Source organism: Oncorhynchus clarkii, chromosome 12 (assembly GCF_045791955.1).
Source record: "Oncorhynchus clarkii lewisi isolate Uvic-CL-2024 chromosome 12, UVic_Ocla_1.0, whole genome shotgun sequence".
In the NCBI taxonomy this organism is placed as follows: domain Eukaryota; kingdom Metazoa; phylum Chordata; class Actinopteri; order Salmoniformes; family Salmonidae; genus Oncorhynchus; species Oncorhynchus clarkii.
Genome location: NC_092158.1, coordinates 55,179,654 through 55,199,416, shown reverse-complemented (window position 1 = coordinate 55,199,416; position 19,763 = coordinate 55,179,654). Strand labels below are relative to the sequence as shown.

The 19,763-nt window shown below is 40.4% G+C and overlaps 2 protein-coding genes across 3 annotated transcripts in view; one reads left to right on the top strand and one right to left on the bottom strand.

The window, feature by feature from the left end:
* The first annotated feature begins 167 nt into the window (after positions 1 to 167).
* Positions 168 to 7,649, top strand: LOC139420824 (vesicle transport protein SEC20-like). 2 transcript variants are annotated; one of them, XM_071171143.1, is made up of 6 exons: positions 168 to 274; positions 515 to 607; positions 704 to 795; positions 891 to 995; positions 1,234 to 1,352; positions 5,398 to 7,649. In XM_071171143.1, the coding sequence occupies exons 1-6, from the start codon at positions 191 to 193 to the stop codon at positions 5,592 to 5,594; spliced, it is 690 nt and encodes a 229-aa protein (XP_071027244.1). In that variant the 5' UTR covers positions 168 to 190; the 3' UTR covers positions 5,595 to 7,649. The 2 variants fall into 2 exon arrangements, with proteins under 2 accessions (XP_071027244.1, XP_071027245.1); XM_071171144.1 differs by lacking the exon at positions 5,398 to 7,649 and adding an exon at positions 3,069 to 3,476 and having other exon boundaries at positions 172 to 274.
* Positions 7,547 to 19,763, bottom strand: part of LOC139422482 (uncharacterized) — a 30,855-nt gene continuing 18,638 nt past the window's right edge. The window contains exons 4-8 of the mRNA XM_071173647.1: positions 16,788 to 17,007; positions 13,556 to 13,698; positions 11,172 to 11,383; positions 10,283 to 11,047; positions 7,547 to 8,896 (exon numbers count right to left, since the gene is read on the bottom strand). Of these exons, the coding sequence (XP_071029748.1) occupies positions 10,690 to 11,047; positions 11,172 to 11,383; positions 13,556 to 13,698; positions 16,788 to 17,007 (933 nt within the window). The 3' untranslated portion in view covers positions 7,547 to 8,896; positions 10,283 to 10,689. The remainder of the gene's footprint in view (positions 8,897 to 10,282; positions 11,048 to 11,171; positions 11,384 to 13,555; positions 13,699 to 16,787; positions 17,008 to 19,763) is intronic.

The following is a 19,763-nucleotide window of genomic DNA, read 5'->3' as shown; positions in this document are numbered from 1 at the left end:
ACTCAAATAAGCACCTTTTCATATATAGGCTATGCACTATATTATGCTATATATTATTTATTAGATGTGTCCATTAGTTATTTTGTCCGATTTATAGTGAATGATCACGGTCAACGTTTTCATAAAACAACGCGCTTCAAGTATTGCGCGATTTTTGGATTAGTGGTTTCGCCGTACAACAACAACAGAAATGGCGTCTTCCCAGGATGTCCACGTCCGTATTTGTGGACAAGAAATAATCAAATATGATCTCGAAATTAAAGCTCTCATTCAGGTACACCCATCTTAACAACTTTTAACTTATTTTTATTTATTAGGTTTACCTTGTGTAATTTCAATATGCGGTTGTGAGCCAAGATAGTGTACATTTGTCCAGCTGTCTAATCTAGCCTAGTTAATTTGGCTGGCTAGCTAACTAGCTAATTGCGGAGAGCAAGCGATGCAATATAGCCTGTTTCACGAATGTGTATTATATTGAATGGACAGTTACATAAAACTATATTCTCTTGATTAGGACATTAGAGAATGTCCGGGGCCACAAAGTGTGCTGATGGATTTCAACTCCAAAGTAAAAGAGAAATTAAATCAACTGCGACTGAGAATCCAGGTAGTTATGTAAATCAATGCTAATTTATTTTAGATCGCATTTATTGTGATTAGATAGCTAGGAAAAACTCATCTGAACTATACATTACATTCACAGAATATGGAACAAATGGCTAAGGAACAAGACAGAGAGACAGACAAACAAGCCATCCTGAGTGAGACAGAGAGTCATCGCAGACAGAATCTGAGGTGAGAGATTGGGATCCAGATTCCTATTTAACATGCCATTGACCTCACACCTTTTGGAATTCCCTGACTGAATATTTTCATATTATTATCTACAGTAACCAGACAGCTTGGAGGAAGGCAAACTTGGCATGTAAACTGTCCATTGACAACCTTGAGAAAGATCAACTTCTGAATGGTGGAGACTCTACTGTGAGACAGCGGTGAGTAGTGCTCTTCTCACCAGGCACAGCTGTTAGCTATTTTATTAATGCTCTATGTCCAGTTTCTTATTCCTACAATCATTATTCTTCACAGCCTGAAAAATCCTATTTTCAACACACCCTAATGTACAGGCTAAAAGATACCCCCTCTAACAGGGTGACAGGGACAGAAAGTTGAGATTGCATTGAATTTAGTTCTAGTGTGTCATCCCCTCTCTGTGTGCGTGTGTGTTCTCAGGAAAGCAACTAAGGAGAGTCTGGTCCAGACGTCTGGTGACATCACAGAGAGCCTGATGAGCATCAGTCGTATGATGGCCCAGTCGGTGTCTCAGAGCGAGGAGACCATCGGCACTCTGGGTAAGAGACTACTCATTCAGGAAGGGAGAACAGTCACAAAATGGGTGCCAGTGGTTAGTGCTTGAAGACACGATAACTTTGTCCATTCACATTTTTAAAAAAAAGTTAGCATACAAAATACACAATCAATACACCATAATACAAATAATGCAATACAAAAATGGCTGGAAAGTGAGAACACATTCACATAGCCTAGTCCCTTTGGCATACTGTCCTCAGTGTCCCTGGGTGGTTAGAGACTTCGTCCATTAGGCTAGAACACTTTGCATTTCCAGCACCTATTCTAATTCATGCAAGCCACTCTCTTATTAAGCTATGATAAATTACTGTAAAACTTTAATTAAACGCTGAGTCTCAAATAGTCGCCTGTGCCTTTTAATTAACCAGGCAACGGCACACATTTCAGCTAATAAACGCCGGTTTCAAATAAATGAATTCTAAATTACTTGTTTACGAGGTACCTATGAATTAACAATAATTGTTTCCGAGGTTTAATCTTTGATTTTTTACATTGCCATAATTTGAGTCACTTCTGAATTATTTAATCTGTTTTTATCGGCAGTAAGAAACTGCTACCTAAGTGGCAAGCACAAAAACAGAACTTCAGGGGAACAGACCCCCAGAAATCGTCAGATCGCCCACTAGTGGCGGAAGTAAGAATTGCCCGAAAATGCAGTCGAGAAGAATAATTATGTCCAGGAAAATATTTTTTTTTCCATAGAGGCCTTTTTGCCTTTATACAGATTACAACTTTTAATTTCCGACTAATTGAAAATGAAACTTTGTTTAAAGTATCACCCTTTCTTAAACAAGCCGTACAAAGCTGGTTACAATTTCATCCTCCAGAACAAATATTATGGTTAAACTTTTTAAATTATATGAACAAAAAAATTTCAATTTTATTTGGAATGGCAAGCCAGACAAAATTAAAAGGGCCTATTTATATCATGAATATGAATTTGTGGGGCAGAAATTATTAAAGCATTAGACCTCTCACTAAAAGGTATCAGTCATACAAAAGTAATATTTAAATCCAAAATGGTTCTCTAGTAAATTGGTAGGAATGTCTCACCCCATGTTCAAGAACGGCCTTTTTCCCTTTATTCAGATTACAACTGCTCACTTTCGGTTGTTTGAAAACAGAATCATCTCCAAAATATAGTTCTTTAAACAAGCCTTAAAGGTTGGTTGCAATTTTAGTTTAATCCACCTGAAAAAAACTGAACAAATATTGTGGTTAAACTCAAACATACTAATGGATAAAAATAACTTATTTTTCGATAAATTAAATAAATAAATATATTTTGTTGTAAATTATATCATAAATAGGACTGGTGGAGTTAGGTCACATGCAGCCAACACAGACATATGGAAATGTCTGCTCTACCCAAAAAGTAAGGAACTTGTCTGTCGGCCCTGCATTAAAGACCATAAATGGTTAAAGAAAATTGTGATAAATAAAAACCATATACAAATTTCATTTAAGGACCAAAACATTGACAGCTGTGCCATATAAATTGCAAAATAGTTAGGAAGAGTTTTTCGGTGTACCTATTCCATGGCACATGGTTTATGAATTGACACGCAAAACAACGGCAGATTCAAAACTTCGAATTTTTCAATTTAAATGATTATACAAAATTTTTGAAATTAATAGAATGTTATATAATTTATTTATTTTGGTACTATCCATATGTATCTCATTTTTGGTCACAGGTCCAAGAATGGCTGAAGAATTGCAGCATTTGCCTAGAACTAACGCTGCAGATAGCAATACTGGGTGATTTGAAAAGTCAGTCAGTCAATCAATCAATAATATAATTATTATTTCAGCAAAAAATGAGAAGCTATGAGAATAGAAAGGTTTAGTACTTCTGTGAAGCATCACAGCACAGTTGAAACATATATGGCAAATATAAATCCAAAAATGGATGGTGTTAAGAGATAGATGGGAGGGGTTGAATGGAGCTGAAGGGTGGGACTAATAACAAGATAACCAATGTAAAACATACGGGGTCTGTAAAATGTATACAGGTTCAGAAATGTTGTTAAGTAGCACAGTTACAAATAGAAATCAAACTGGATGGACATCAGAAATAGAGGAAGGACTAAAAACAAACAAAATATAACTATTGTAAAATGTGTGTAAACTGAAGGTAGAAGCCTAAGTGTTATTGTTTATTAGTTTACTCCAATTGGGGGAGGGTTTGCAAGGAATAATAAAGGTATATTCTAAAAAAAAGTATATGTATCTATGAATGTTTATGTGTATATATGTACAGTTGAAGTCAGAAGTTTACATACACTTAGGTTGGAGTCATTAAAACTAGTTTTTCAACCACTCCACAAATTTCTTGTTAACAAACTATAGTTTTGGCAAGTCGGTTAGGACATCTACTTTATGCATGATACAAGTAATTTTTCCAACAATTTTTTACAGATAGATTATTTCACTGTATCACAATTCCAGTGGGTCAGAAGTTTACATACGCTAAGTTGAATGCGCCTTTAAACAGCTTGGGTGGGGGGGGGGGGCTTTAGAAGCTTCTGATAGGCTAATTGGCATCATTTGAGTTAATTGGAGGTGTACCTGTGGATGTATTTCAAGGCCTACCTTCAAACTCAGTGCCTCTTTGCTTGACATCGTGGGAAAATAAAAAATCAGGCAAGACCCCAGAAAAAAATTGTAGACCTCCACAAGTCTGGTTCATCCTTGGGAGCAATTTCCAAACGCCTGAAGGTACCACGTTCATCTGTACAAACAATAGTACGCAAGTCTAAACACCATGGGACCACACAGCCAACATACCGTTCAGGAAGGAGACACATTCTGTCTCCTAGAGATGAACGTACTTTGGTGCGAAAAGTGCAAATCAATCCCAGAACAGCAAATGACGTTGTGAAGATGCTGGAGGAAACAGGTACAAAAGTATCTATATCCACAGTATAACGAGTCCTATATCCACATAACCTGAAAGGCCGCTCAGCAAGGAAGAAGCCACTGCTTCAAAACCGCCATAAAAAAGCCAGACTACGGTTTGCAACTGCACATGGGGACAAAGATCGTACTTTTTGGAGAAATGTCCTCTGGTCTGATGAAACAAAAATAGAACTGTTTGGAGGAAAAAGGGGGAGGCTTGCAAGCCGAAGAACAGCATCCCAACCGTGAAGCATGGGGGTGGCAGCATCATGTTTTGGCGGTGCTTTGCTGCAGGAGGGACTGGTGCACGTCACAAAATAGATGGCATCATGAGGGAGGAAAATTGTGGCTATATTGAAGCAACATCTCAAAACATTAGTCAATAAGTTAAAGCTTGGTCACAAATGCATCTTCCAAATGGACAAGACCCCAAGCATACTTCCAAAGTTGTGGCAAAATGGCTTAAGGACAGCAATTTCAAGGTATTAGAGTGGCCATCACAAAGCCCTGACCTCAATCCTATAGAACATTTGTGGACAGAACTGAGAAAGCGTGTGCGAGGAAGGAGGCCAACAAACCAGGCTCAGTTACTCCAGCTCTGTCAGGAGGAATGGGCCAAAATTTACCCAACTTGTGGGAAGCTAAAAAAAAAGCCTGTGGATACTATGCTATTAGAAAGGTTCAAAATTAATGTAGAACAGCACAATTTGAAAATATATGGCACAGGGAAACCAAACGAGGGTGGTCTATGTTGATGGGCAGAGACTGCCTAAGCGGTGGGATTAAAGAGTTTATGTATTATGTGATTGCTTTATATAAAAGTACCATGTATATAAAATGTATGTAGCAGAAAAGCTGTAAAAAAATAGATGTCCTCCGAAGAGGTGGATGAATGAATAAAAAAATAAATAAACACATTACTGCAGGAAATGTATTAATATGCTGGAATTAACTATGCAAATGAGCAAAAGCTGTGTCCGTTATGGAAATAGACACCTGGCTCATAAGCGCCTGTTGTGTTCAGTGATTTCAGCAAATAAACGCCCAAGCTATTTTTGAAATTTTACAGTAGTCATGCTTTGTAGAAATGCACATTCACTCATACAGTACTTGTCCTCTATATAGCTACATCTTCAAGAACAGTCCTGGAAACGGATGAAGAGTTCAAATCCATGACAGGAACCATACATTTGGGAAGGAAACTGATCTCGAAGTATAATCGACGAGAATTGACTGACAAACTACTCATCTTTCTAGCAGTAGCTTTGTTTTTAGCCACTGTCTTGTACATTTTGAAAAAAAGGCTGTTCCCATTCATTTAGAGGAAATTGTAAGCAATTGCCAGTTTTGTCCTTTGATATTACTCCCCAAAACGACATCTGTAATGTCACTGCAGTCATGCTGCATTTCTAACCTTTCAATGTCTTTCTTTCCCTACTACAGCCTTGTGCATGGCCATTTTGCATCTTCAAAACTGTCTGACATGCATTATCTATACCACAGAGGAATGACCTTTAATGGTAAACTCACCGCAGATGTTGAGATGAAAGGACTGCTCTGAGTATCTTGTGCACAGGTGCGCTTCACGCTGCTACAAAATGGAAGCTACAGGACCAAAACAGAGAAGTTTAGCCTTGCGGAAATTGATTCACTTTCGTGCATGCAACATCTCGTTGAGTATCTTTACTGGCAGGAATTCTTTTTTATTCCATTACCTTATTTTTACTGTATAGTATACCTCAAATGTACACCCTGGTGTTAGTCCATACGAGGACATGACAATGGTTACTGTACATCTGAAACAGTATAATAAAGTTTGGACGTAATGTCTGCCAATGGTTTTTGGATAGAGAACATTACATATGGCCTAAACGCACCAAAGGAGACTGTGCGTGTGTGTAATTTGAGAATACATTTTTGAATTATGACTCAATTGAAGCCGAGCGTGCGGGTTTTCCACTTTAACTCCTCGCTCAATTAAGTCTATTGTAAAGTTATTGCTGGTGCTGTTAGTCACAACAAAATGTGGTCAATTTCACTTTTTTTTTGGAAGAGGTAGCTAAGGGTTGAGGCTTTACCATACATGGTAAATTAGACCAATTCATCCACTTATGGAAACATAGCAATCCTGCTCTGCCTGTCCCGTCCTTTTCTGCTTGCTCCACCTTGTTCTGGTAAGTTCTTTGCATTAGTGTAGGAAATTGAGTTTACATTGAAGTTGAAAAACTATTGAATAAACAAATATTTCGTGTCTTATTGCTAGGTAGCGGAAAGATCTCTCCAATACGACTTCTAGTCTGTCCATTTTGGATTCCTCCAATACATGTTCTACATATTACCAGTAGATGGCAGTAAGCATCCAATGTATCATGGCCAGATTTGCCAGTTTTGTTTTAAAGAGCAGACCCTTTTTTCCCCCAAAATTTGCACCCGAAAGGACATATCCTTGCTATAGACAGTAAGATTGGGGTATGCATTCTTGGTACCATTTGAAAACACATTTAAGTGAGGAAATGTGAGAGGAACGTAGGATAATAACACACTGATTTGGTAAAAAGAAACGTTTTGTACCATCATCTTTGAAGGCCATAATGTATTATTCCAGCCCAGGTGGCCACTAGATGGCAGTGTACGTGAAGTTTTAGGCAAAGAACCATTGCGTTTGTTCAAAATGTTGTATGAAGACTGCCCAATTTGTTCAAAACTGTACATAGCATGGTATTCTTTCACTGTACAGTTGGATTAAATTCTTAAGTTTTGACAATAGATGTCTGTCCTGGGAAATTCTCGTTACTTACCATCTGTACGTCAGGGTATCCACCGATCCTGAAGACGTTCCAGTTGAAGTGGATTTAAATAAAATCAATTGTATGGAGGTCAATGGGAGTATGTCAAAATAAATGTCTATAATTTGCTGTGTGAGGTTTACTGACAAAATTTTGCAATGTTTAGGTTGGCTAGAATGTCCCGCCTTTGTGGTAATATATTTACACTGTTAAGGCATTGAGTCCTGTCTCGTCATTATCGAGATCTTTGGAGATGGCTTGTCTAATTTCGCAATCGCATTAACGCTTTATTTTCACGCTGACCTTTGAGTGGAGTCGGCCCTCTCCCTTCGCCTTCCTCTGGGATTACGATGTAATTGACAACTTTTGCGCAGTCGTAAATTGACTTCGCTCACTTCAAATTGTACACGTGGGAGTTATTTAAATCAAGTCTCAATTAGTCAATTTGCACTCAAACATTTCAATAAATGGTCAAAATAGCAACAAAGTATGTGAAAATGTTTAATGTCCAAAAGTACAGAACAAAAGAGATGTATAAAATGGTTTGCTTGCATCAAGGTCTAAGCTTAGCATAGCTTATTAAAAACAAAAGACATTGAATCAGAGTACAAACAAACTTCATAAGAAATAAGTTGTCTTTAAGTACAGACCTTCATTTTCCAATAGGTAAAAGTGAATGTCATTCATTTGATTACAATTAGGTGATAATACTGACACAGAAGTTGTCAGTACTAGCATATAAACCAACCTGTACAAAATGCATGTAAAAATGAATGTGTGAGATAGCGGAGTTGTATTCATACCAGTTCAATGTCCTCAATGTGTCCAGTATGAAACATCTCTAGAGCTGGCATGGTGTGAGGTAGGTTCCTTGGAGTACTAATGATGAAGTTAGAACAAGCATTTGATGTACAGTAGCTAGCCATTTGCATCAAAAGCTAGTAAAATGTTGAACCGTCAGTGGCAAAATGTTCTGATATGACACTAGTCATCCTGTGACAAACACTTTGTAGTTGAAAAATACATTGCAGTAGACCCTATTTGATACATACGTATTATCCAAGACCTCTGAGAATAGTCCAAGGCCCATAATATTTTGAGTGAATATACATAACCATGTTGCAGAGTTGTTACCATTGTGAGATTTGTTACAAACTTTCCTGATTGTGGTAGGCCACTTGTTCCTTGTAATTAGTGATCATGTACCAGAGATGTACTTCCCTTGTGGAGTTGATGTGCAATTACTGAGTTGAAGGGGAACGTAAACCTGTCTTAGACATACAAATGAAAATAGTAGAAAAATGTTTCCACAGAAACGTTGAACTTGCAATAGCACTAATCTCTATACAAATGTTTTTCAGTAGTGACAGTATAAATGGGTCGAGCGAATGCAGTATTACCTATTTTATAGAATGTAAAGCGTAGTATCAGAGGGACAGTTTACTTAAATTATATTTACCTCATCTTCTGGATACCTTGAAATCTATGACCTGGAGTCAGCCATCCAAAATGTGGGTGTTTAAGTATATTAGGAGATGTACTTGAGACATCATAGTATCTCAAAAGCAATAGCTCACAGTCTCAATACATTGTATGTACCAAGTTAGTGTCCAGCTAAAACTACATTACAGCCACAATTAAGAAATGGGAAACATCCAACCTTCTGCAAGAGTCCTTGCTATGACAAGCACTTGTACAGCTTCACTGAACCTATATAAAATGTTCATACTGTAAATTGTATATACAGTGGGGCAAAAAAGTATTTAGTCAGCCACCAATTGTGCAAATTCTCCCACTTAAAAAGATGAGGCCTGTAATTTATCATAGGTACACTTCAACTATGACAGACAAAATGAGAAGAAAAAAAAAATCCAGAAAAATCACATTGTAGGATTTTTTATGAATTGATTTGCAAATGATGGTGGAAAATAAGTATTTGGTCACCTACAACAAATTTCTGGCTCTCACAGACCTGTTCTTTAAGAGGCTCCTCTGTCCTCCACTCGTTACCTGTATTAATGGCACCTGTTTGAACTTGTTATCAGTATAAAAGACACCTGTCCACAACCTCAAACAGTCACACTCCAAACTCCACTATGGCCAAGACCAAAGAGCTGTCAAAGGACACCAGAAACAAAATTGTAGACCTGCACCAGGCTGGGAAGACTGAATCTGCAATAGGTAAGCAGCTTGGTTTGAAGAAATCAACTGTGGGAGCAATTATCAGGAAATGGAAGACATACAAGACCACTGATAATCTCCCTCAATCAATCTGGGGCTCCACGCAAGATCTCACCCCGTGGGGTCAAAATGATCACAAGAACGGTGAGCAAAAAATCCCAGAACCACAGGGGGACCTAGTGAATGACCTGCAGAGAGCTGGGACCAAAGTAACAAAGCCTACCATCAGTAACACACTACGCCGCCAGGGACTCAAATCCTGCAGTGACAGACGTGTCCCCCTGCTTAAGCCAGTACATGTCCAAGCCCGTCTGAAGTTTGCTGGAGAGCATTTGGATGATCCAGAAGAAGATTGGGAGAATGTCATATGGTCAGATGAAACCAAAATATAACTTTTTGGTAAAAACTCAACTCGTCGTGTTTGGAGGACAAAGAATGCCGAGTTGCATCCAAAGAACACCATACCTACTGTGAAGCATGGGGGTGGAAACATCATGCTTTGGAGCTGTTTTTCTGCAAAGGGACCAGGACGACTGATCCGTGTAAAGGAAAGAATGGGGCCATGTATCGTGAGATTGAGTGAAAACCTCCTTCCATCAGCAAGGGCATTGAAGATGAAACGTGGCTGGGTCTTTCAGCATGACAATGATCCCAAACACCGCCCGGGCAACGAAGTGGCTTCGTAAGAAGCATTCAAGGTCCTGGAATGGCCTAGCCAGTCTCCAGATCTCAACCCCATAGAAAATATTTGGAGGGAGTTGAAAGTCCATGTTGCCCAGCAACAGCCCCAAAACATCACTGCTCTAAAGCAGATCTGCATGGAGGAATGGGCCAAAATACCAGCAACAGTGTGTGAAAACCTTGTGAAGACTTACAGAAAACGTTTGACCTCGGTCATTGCCAAAGGGTATATAACGAAGTATTGAGATACACTTTTGTTATTGACCAAATACTTATTTTCCACCATAATTTGCAAATAAATTCATTAAAAATCCTACAATGTGATTTTCTCCCTCATTTTGTCTGTCATAGTTGAAGTGTACCTATGATGAAAATTACAGGCCTCATCTTTTTAAGTGGGAGAACTTGCAGAATTGGTGGCTGACTAAATACTTTTTTGCCCCACTGTACCCATTTACTTCTAAAAGGAATCAAATGAAAGCTATTTTACAATACAATGTTTTACATTGCACCTGTAATTAAAACAAAAGGAACTACTACTACTGAAAAACAAGTGCATGGCCTCAAATCTACATTTGACCACACATACCCTGTCACCTTTACAATTTAGGACAGTATGAATGGAGGAGCATGGTACAGGACCATTACTCATCCTTTGTCATTGTTTGTAACCACTGAGGTTATCAGTAGTAGGGCTGTTTGAGGGGGAAAAGGGGTTAGGGGCAGCTATGTTGTGTGTCAACAGGCTAAAGACATTGCACTCAACGTTTCACCCCTGGATGGCGGTATTGGGTGGTTGACTGGCCACAGCGAGCCCAAGGTCTGTGGCATTGTCCAGGGGCTCCTGACTGAGACTCACAGAGGGGTGGAGGTAGCCCCTGTCTAGCTGGCCCGTCTTAGGTTTCTCCTGTTCAATGTCTGGGAGGAAGAGCTGTCCAGCAGGATGCAGAGAGGCGGGAGGGACGGTGATGTGTTGAGGGTCATCTGAACGACCGAGGGAGCACGGGCTTAGGCTGTCACACAGGGCCCCCCAGTTCTGCTCACACTGCATCCTCACTCTCTGTGCTATGGCCGTCTTCACCTCCTCACCACAACCCAGCAGGATGTTCACCAGCTCCACATGAGTCCTGAGGTAGGAGGAAAAATTATATTTCTGAATGCAGACTACTACAGTATTTGAATATCAGATAATGTGGAGTCTGGAAACACCCTACAGAGTTAAAATGAAATGGAAAAAGGCCTCATGCTCACCCTTTGTGGAAGAGGTCCTGGAAGTGGATCATCTCCACCATGACATTGATGTTCTCCTGGATGGCGGAACAAAGGTTGTGTTTGACGTAGCACTCTCTCTGCAGGTGGATCATCATCTCCTTCACTGCCAGGCACTTCCTGCTCACACAGCTGAACCGGTGCCTCAGGCTGTGGGCCATGCACTTCAGGGCATCCTTGATGAAGGACTTCCCCTACAGAGTTCAACATAACAGCTGACACGTCATCTCAGGGCTGGCACAATAATTGTATCATGTAACCTACAATTATGGACAAAAAAAAAAAGTCACTACATTTTAGGAGGGAGGTGTTCAACTTTATTTTCAAGTAGATTTAGTTTACCCAATAGCAGTTTCATATTTACATGAAGACGGTAAAGTTGGTAATCATTTTACGATCAGAACGTTTGGGAGGAGAATCTTAATTTACAAAAGTTCCAAGCAGTCAAAACTGTTTGAGACAGAACAGAACTTTGGCAGCACCCCTACTAATTAGATACAGTTGAAGTCAAAAGTTCACTTATGTTGGTGTCATTAAAACACATTTTTCAACCACTCCACAAATTTCTTGTTAATTAACAAAACTATAGTTTTGACAAGTCATTTTTCCAACAAATTGTTTAGTGGGTCAGAAGATTACATACACCAAGTTGACTGTGTCTTTAAACAGCTTGGAAAAACCAGAAAATGATGTCATGGCTTCAGAACCTTCTGATAGGCTAATTGACATAATTTGAGTCAATTGGAGGTGTACCTGTGGATGTATTTCAAGACCTACCTTCAAACTCTGTGCCTCTTTGCTTAACATCATGGGGAAAAAAAGAAAAAAAAAGATCAGCCAAGACCTCAAAATAAAATTGTAGACCTCCACAAGTCTGGTTCATCCTTGGGAGCAATTTGCAAACGCCTGAAGGTACCACATGCATCAGTAATAACAATAGTACAGAAGTATAAACACCATGGGACCACGCAGCAGTCATACCACTCAGTAAGGAAACACGTTCTGTCTCCTAGAGATGGTGTGAAAAGTGCAAAATCAATCCCAGAACAGCAAAGGCCCTTGGTCTGGATGCTGGAGGAAACGGGTACAAAAGTATCTGCAGCCACAGTAAAACGAGTCCTATATTGAAATGACCTGAAAGGCCGCTCAGCAAGGAAGAAGCCACTTCTCCAAAACCACCATAAAAAAGCCAGACTACGGTTTGCAATTGCACATGGGGACAAAGATTGTACTATTTGGAGAAATGTCCTCTGGTCTGATGAAACAAAAATAAAACTATTTAGCCATAATGACCATCGTTATGTTTGGAGGAGAAAGGGGGATGCTTGCAAGCCGAACACCATCCCAACCGTGAAGCACCGGGGTGGCAGGCTTTGCTGCAGGAGGGACTGGTGCACTTCACAAAAGAGATGGGATAATGAAGGAAAATGTGGCTATATTGAAGCAACATCTCAAGACATCAGTCAGGAAGTTTAAACTTGGTCGCAAGTGGGTCTTCCAAATGGACAATGACCCCAAGCATACTTCCAAAGTTGTAGCAAAATGGCTTAAGGACAACAAAGTCAAGGTATTGGAGTGGCCGTCACAAAGCCCTGACCTCAATCCCATAGAACATTTGTGGGCAGAACTGAAAAAGTGTGTGCGAGCAAGGAGGCCTACAAACCTGACTCAGTTACACCAGCTCTGTCAGGAGGAATGGGCCACATTTCACCAAACTTATTGTGGGAAGCATGTGGAAGGCTACCTGAAACGTTTGACCCAAGTTAAACAATTTAAAGGCAACGCTACCAAATACTAATTGAGTGCATGTAAAATTCTGACCCACTGGGAATGTAATGAAAGAAATAAAAGCTAAAATAGATCATTCTCTCCACTATTATTTTGACACATTCTTAAAATCAAGTGGTGATCCTAATTTTTTTACTAGGATTAAATGTCAGGAATTGTGAGAATGACTTCAATTGCATGTTGTAGCTAATTTGCAAAGATGCATTATGATAAGCTACAAATATATTTTTACAAAGATGTAAATTGTTACACCAAATTCCAGAATAGTCACATCATAGGTATCATTTTCCAAGTTGTTCTATAACATACTAAACATGTTCATACAGTTACATAAAGGATGTACTGGCTGTAGTACACTCTTAACACCTTTTTTCTATCTAGAACCTTAAGAGGTTCTTCAGCTGTCCCCATAGGAGAACCTTTTCTATAGCGGGTTCAATGTGGACCCCAAATTGTATTTATTTTTTCCTACGGGGACAGATGAAAAAAACCTTCTGGACCCCTTTTTCTAAGAGTGGAGAGCATTTGTGGAAAACCCTCTATGACAGCAGCACAACGGTTTAGGAGAAGTGGAATACCTTGGAGTCAAACTTGCCGGCATTGTGCAGAAATGTCACGCAGATCTCATGTAGGCCTCGTATTTCACAGGAGTTGTTGTTGAAGCATTCGAACATGCCACAGCCCACATCCCCAGCATTCACCAGACAGTGCTGGATCTCCGCTGATGGAGGGAACATGTTACTAAACAGGAGGGTGGCAAGCATGTTTGTGGTCTCTTCAGAAGAGAACAGTAGCTTGTTAATAATAATGCAACAGTCGATCTTGTGTCAATGTGCTGGTTCCTAGGGAATCATTGAAAAGTCCTCCAAATATGACTGCTGCTTTTTCAGTAAAGAACAATCCTCTTACAAATTATACAACCAACTGTGGAGACGTAATATTGTAAAAGTATTTAAAATGTTTCAGGGTTAGACTAGTGCCGTCAGGACTCGTCCTGGTCGTTCTGCCGCCCTAGAGACAAAGAAAAATGGGTCCCTCCTATACAGTGGCGATCCGTCATTCAGGGCAGGCACATTTTTTGCAAAAAAATAAAAATAAAATAAAGGGTGGCTTGCCTGTTTTGCATGTAATTTTGGCATTAATACATTTTATTACATTTATTTAACCAGGTTGGCCAGAACAATCTCGTTTACAACTGCGACCTGGCCAAGATAGCGCAACAAACAAACAGAGTTACACATGGGATAAACAAATGTACAGTCAATAATAGAAAAATCTATATAGACTGTGCAAGTGTAGTAAGATCAGGCAATAAATAGGCCAGTGGTGAAATAATTACAATTTAGCAATTAAACACTGGAGTGATAGATGTGCAAGTAGAGATACTGGGGTGCAAAACACCAAGATAAATAATATGGGGATCAGGTAGTTGGGTGTGCTATTTACAGATGGGCTGTGTACAGGTACAGTGATCGGCAAGCTGCTCTGACAGCTGATGCTTAAAGTTAGACTTTTGCAATTCATTCCAGTCATTGGCAGCAGAAAACTGGAAGGAAAGGCAGCCAAAGGAGGAGTTGGCTTTGGGGGTGACCAGTGAAATATACCTGCTGGAGCGTGTGCTACAGGTGGGCGTTGCTATGGTGACCAGTGAGCTGAGATAAGGTGGAGCTTCACCTAGCAAAAGACTTAAATGACCTGGTGCCAGTGGGTCTGACAACGAATATGTAGCGAGGGCCAGCCAACGAGAGCATACAGGCCGAAGTGGTGGGTAGTATATGGGGCTTTGGTGACAAAGCAGATGGCACCGTGATAGACTAACATCCAATTTGCTGAGTAGTGTTGGAGGCTATTTTGTAAATGACGTAGCCAAAGATCAGTAGGATAGTCAGTTTTACGAGGGTATGTTTGGCAGCATGAGTGAAGGATGCTTTGTTTTGCGAAATAGGAAGCCAATTCTATATTTAATTTGGGATTGGAGATGCTTAATGTGAGTCTGGAAGAAGAGTTTAGTCTAACCAGACACAGGCATTTATCCACATAATCAAAGTCAGAACCGTCCAGAGTAGTGACGCTAGTCGGGCAGGCAGCAATCAGTTGAAGAGCATACATTTAGTTTTACTAGCATTTAAAAGCAGTTGGAGGCCATGGAAGGAGTGTTTGGCATTGAAACTCTTTGGAGGTTTGTAAACAGTGTCCAAAGGGCCAGATGTATACAGAATGGTGTCGTCTGCGTAGAGGTGGATCAGAGAAACACCAGCAGCAAGAGCGACATCACTGATGTATACAGAGGAGTCAGCCCGAGAATTGAACCCTGTGGCACCCCCATAGAGACTGGCAGAGGTCCAGACAACAGGCCCTCCGATTTGACACACTGAACTCTGTCTGAGAAGTAGTTGGTGAACCAGGCGGGGCAGTCATTTGAGAAACCAAGGCTATTGAGTCTGCCGATAAGAATGAGGTGATTGACAGTGTCGAAAGCATTGGCCAGGTCGATGAAGACTGCTGCACAGTACTCTTATCGATGGCGGTTATGATATCCTTTAGGACCTTGAGCGTGGCTGAGGTGCACCCATGACCAGCTCAGAAACCAGATTGCATAGTGGAGAAGGTATGGTGGGATTTGAAATGGTCGGTGATCTGTTAATTTGGCTTTCGAAGATTTTAGAAAGGTAGGGCGGATATAGGTCTAACATTGGGGCTAGATTGTCTTTCCCTTTGAAGAAGGGGATGACCGCTTTCTAATCTATGGGGATCTCAGACGATACGAAAGAGGTCAATCGTAGAGGTCAATCGTAGAGGTATCGGTGGTGACAGTGTCTCCTAGCCTCAGTGCAGTGGGCAGCTGGGAGGAGGTGCTCTTATTCTCCATGGACTTTAGTGTCGCAAAACTTTTTGGAATTAGTGCTACAGGATGCAAATTTGTTTGAAAAACACTAGTCTTAGCTCTCCTAACTGACATTGTATATTGGTCCCTGACTTGCCTGAAAAGTTACATATCGCGGGGGCTATTCGATGCTAATGCAGAACGCCACAGGATGTTTTTGTGCTGGTCAAGGGCAGTCAAGTCTGAGGTAAACCAAGGGCCATATCTCTTAGTGCTACATTTTTTGAATGCATGTCACATCAGTTTGTTAACGTAAAAAATATATATAATTGAGTTAATAAAGCTGCTTAAAAAACAGGCAGCTCCAAAATGCAGGTGTTTCAGCCTAGCTCATTGCTTTGTCGTGGTGGGGCAGGCCAGCAGAAAATAGGAGCACCAAGATTTACATGCTAAAAATCGCCACTGCGCCTATACCCTGCAAAAACTAAATAAACACTGCAGACTAGGCACGTGGAACCATGATTACATTGATGGATTACATAAACCCAGGGTATTAAAAAAAACGTCGTCGTCAACATATTCACGGTGGTGTGTGGCTGCGCCGGGGGTAAGAACAGCTTGCTGTCAGAGCTTGTGTTGGCATTTCAACGGGAATGTGCTTGGATAAGAGTTGGTCACTTGGCGCATTGAATTACAGTGAAGTGACAGAACTAGAGATCACTGCGTACCTGCGTAGGACGACACTATAAAACCAAATTCTACCACAGGTCATTTCGGGGGACATCATTTTGTAAACTTTAATTCACAGTGAAATAGTTTCATGTGGCCTAAAAAGAATACGACCGGAGAGTCACAAGGGCATTGTGCAGACCATTTTATGAAAACGTGTGAAACTTTAGACTATCTGGTGAACGTATAATCCGCATTTCAGACATACAAGTACGAGGCAGTAGCTATAGCCTACAAGCAACATTTAGCCAACATACCTGTGTTTTGCAGTGAGAGTCGTCTTTTCTGATGGTTCAATTGTTTCTCTTGAGGGGTTTCGTGAAGTTCGTTTGGGTCTGTCGCCTTTACTTGCTGAAAGGCTATACAAAGAAAGACCGCCAAAGAAAATTTAAGTAGCATCTCCATTCGCACTAATACACTCCAAAAAGAAAATACCATTCTAAATATATATATATTTTTTAAATGTACTAAATTCAACTAAATGGATAACTTTCCAGTAGAGACGTGAATCAAAACGAGCATTGCGGGGGAATGGATGCTGCCTATATTTCCCTCAACTCTTATGTCAGTTTTAATGAAGGCGCTAAACAGGTGCTGTCGTTTGTGGCTGCCGACCAATCACATGTCAGGCATCCACGGCCAAAGTTTAAATGGCCTGCGTTCAATAACATTTCGCCATACTGTACTAAAGAATTGGAGGAAGTATTGAAGTCAAAGGCTGTAATATATTTCATATTACAACGCAGTGATGCATTTATGTTTTTGAATTTTGTGATGGGAAACTACAATGTAAGGGTGGAGTTGGGTTTTTAACAGATGCTGAGTTGTTTGTTATAACAATGGAGGCTAGTAGTTACTGCTGTTGAGGTGGCATTTAAAAAAGACCGAATAAAATGTTGAAATGTAGTTTCTTGAAGAGTGTGCATGCACATAGACATGGATAACAAAGGCTTGTGGACTACTAGGACACATGATATTGCCATTGCCTGAATGTATACAGTGGCACAGGAAAGCAATGTCCCTTACCCCCAAAGAACCTAAGCACATTGTAAATCAGTCACACTGATGGGATTATCACTTCTAGCCTCAATTATTCTGGCAGCTAACGGGGTGAGATAATGTCAGTGTGCCCGTGACAGCCAGTGTGGCGGTAGGCAACTGCAAAGTAGTAGCCTTCATGAGGGACATGCTCGAGGGATCAGTTTTGCAATACTCCAGAAAAATGTCACTTAGTTTTGAGTCTTTAACGGAGAGATAGTCAATGGGGGGGGGGGGGGGGGGGGGGGGGGGGGGGGGGGGGGGGGGGGGGGGGGGGTATACTGTGAAGTGGTGCTATTCAAAATAGTTGAGTGGAAGTCAGGAGCCTTAGTTCCCATAGGCTGGGCAGTGATTTGTGGGAAATATCTTGCTGTCTTGCCTAAAGGTTACAACTGCATGAGAGGCATAGTACATACCATGGAAAACAGAATGTGACAAAGTGGCCTATAGTGCCAAAGGATCCCAAAGGAACATGAGGTGAGAGAGAATCCGATGCCATTACCAGGGCTCAGTGCCAAGCCAAACATATCCCTGTCATCCTTATATTGGCACTGTGTGTCAGAGGCACACTTCAGGAGGCCATCAGAAAGTATTCACACACCTTTGTTGTGTTACAAAGTGGGATTAAAATGGGTTTACAACCCCAAAAAATACTCTGTCAGTGGCAGACAAATTCTAACATTTGTAGTTATTGTCCTGCTGAAAGGTGAATTAATCTCCCATTATCTGGTGGAAAGCAGACTGAACCAGGTTTTCACTCTAGGATTTGACCTGTGCTTAGCTGCATTCTGTTTCTTTTTTATCCTGATAAACGCCCCAGTCATTAACAATTACAAGCATACCCATAACATGATGCAGCGACCACTACGCTTGAAAATATGGAGAGTGGTTCTCGGCAATGTGTTGTATTGGATTTGTCCCAAACATAACACTTTGTATTCAGGACAAAAATGGAATTGCTATGCAATTTCTTTTGCAGTATTACTTTAGTGCCTTGTTGTACAGGCTTCCTTCATTTCAGGCTGTCAATTAGGTTAGTATTGTGGAGTAACTACAATGTTGTGGATCCATCCTCAGTTTTCTCTTATCACAGCCGTTAAACTCTGTGACTGTTTTAAAGTCACCATTAGCCTCATTGTGAAATCCCTGAGCAGTTTCCTTATTTTCTGGCAACTGAGTATCTGTATCTTTGTAGTGACTGGGTGTATCGATAAACCATCCAAAAAGTAATTAATAACTTCACCATGCTCAAGGAGATATTCAATATCTGCTTTTTTTTTACCCATCTACCAATAGGTGCCCTTCTTTCCAGCACTGGAAAACCTCACTGGTTTCTGTGGTTGAATCTGTGTTTGAAATGCACTCTTGGACCTTACAGATAATTGTATGTGTGGGTGTACAGAGATTAGGTAGTCATTCAAAATGAATGTTAAACACTATTATTGTACACATTGAGCCCCTACAACTTATGATGTGAGTTGTTAAGCACATGTTTACTCCTGAACATATTTAGGCTTGCCATAACAAAGGGGTTGAATACCTATTGACTCAAGACATTTCAGCTTTTTATTTTTGGTATTAATTAGGAACATTTTCGAAAAACATAATTCCACTTTGAATGAGGAATTATAGGGTATTGTGTGTAGGCCAGTGGCAAAAGACAAACAAATATCAATCTAAGTCAAGGGGTGTGAATACTTGCTGAAACCACTGTACCTTAAAGCGGACTCTTGAAGTCACTTGAGTGACAATTCAATCTCTTCCGGTACAGTTTAGAAATGTGTATATACAGTATATACGGAATAAAAATATAAAGGCAACAGGTAAGTGTTAGTCCCATGTTTCATGAGCTAAAATAAAATATCCCAGAAATTGTCCATACGCACAAAAAACCTATTTCTCACAAATTCTGTACACAAATTTGGTTACATCCCTGTTCGTGAGCATTTCTCCTTTGCCAAGATAATCCATCCACCTGACAGGTGTGACATATCAAGAAGCTGATTAAACAGGATGACCATTGCACAGGTGCACCTTGTGGTGGGAATAATTAAAGGCCACTTTAAAATGTGCAGTTTTGACACACAACACAATGCCACAGATGTCTCAAGTTTTGAGGGAGTGTGCAATTGGAATTGGAATGCAGATGGCAGACAGTGTGTATGGTGTTGTGTGGGTGAGCGGTTTGCTGATGT

Bases quoted from the DNA above. Each gene is read 5' to 3' on its own strand.
- LOC139420824 (XM_071171143.1), top strand. From the start codon at position 191: ATGGCGTCTTCCCAGGATGTCCACGTCCGTATTTGTGGACAAGAAATA. The intron at 796-890 runs GTGAGAGATTGG...TATTATCTACAG, and splicing joins CATCGCAGACAGAATCTGAG to TAACCAGACAGCTTGGAGGA. The intron at 996-1,233 runs GTGAGTAGTGCT...GTGTGTTCTCAG, and splicing joins GACTCTACTGTGAGACAGCG to GAAAGCAACTAAGGAGAGTC.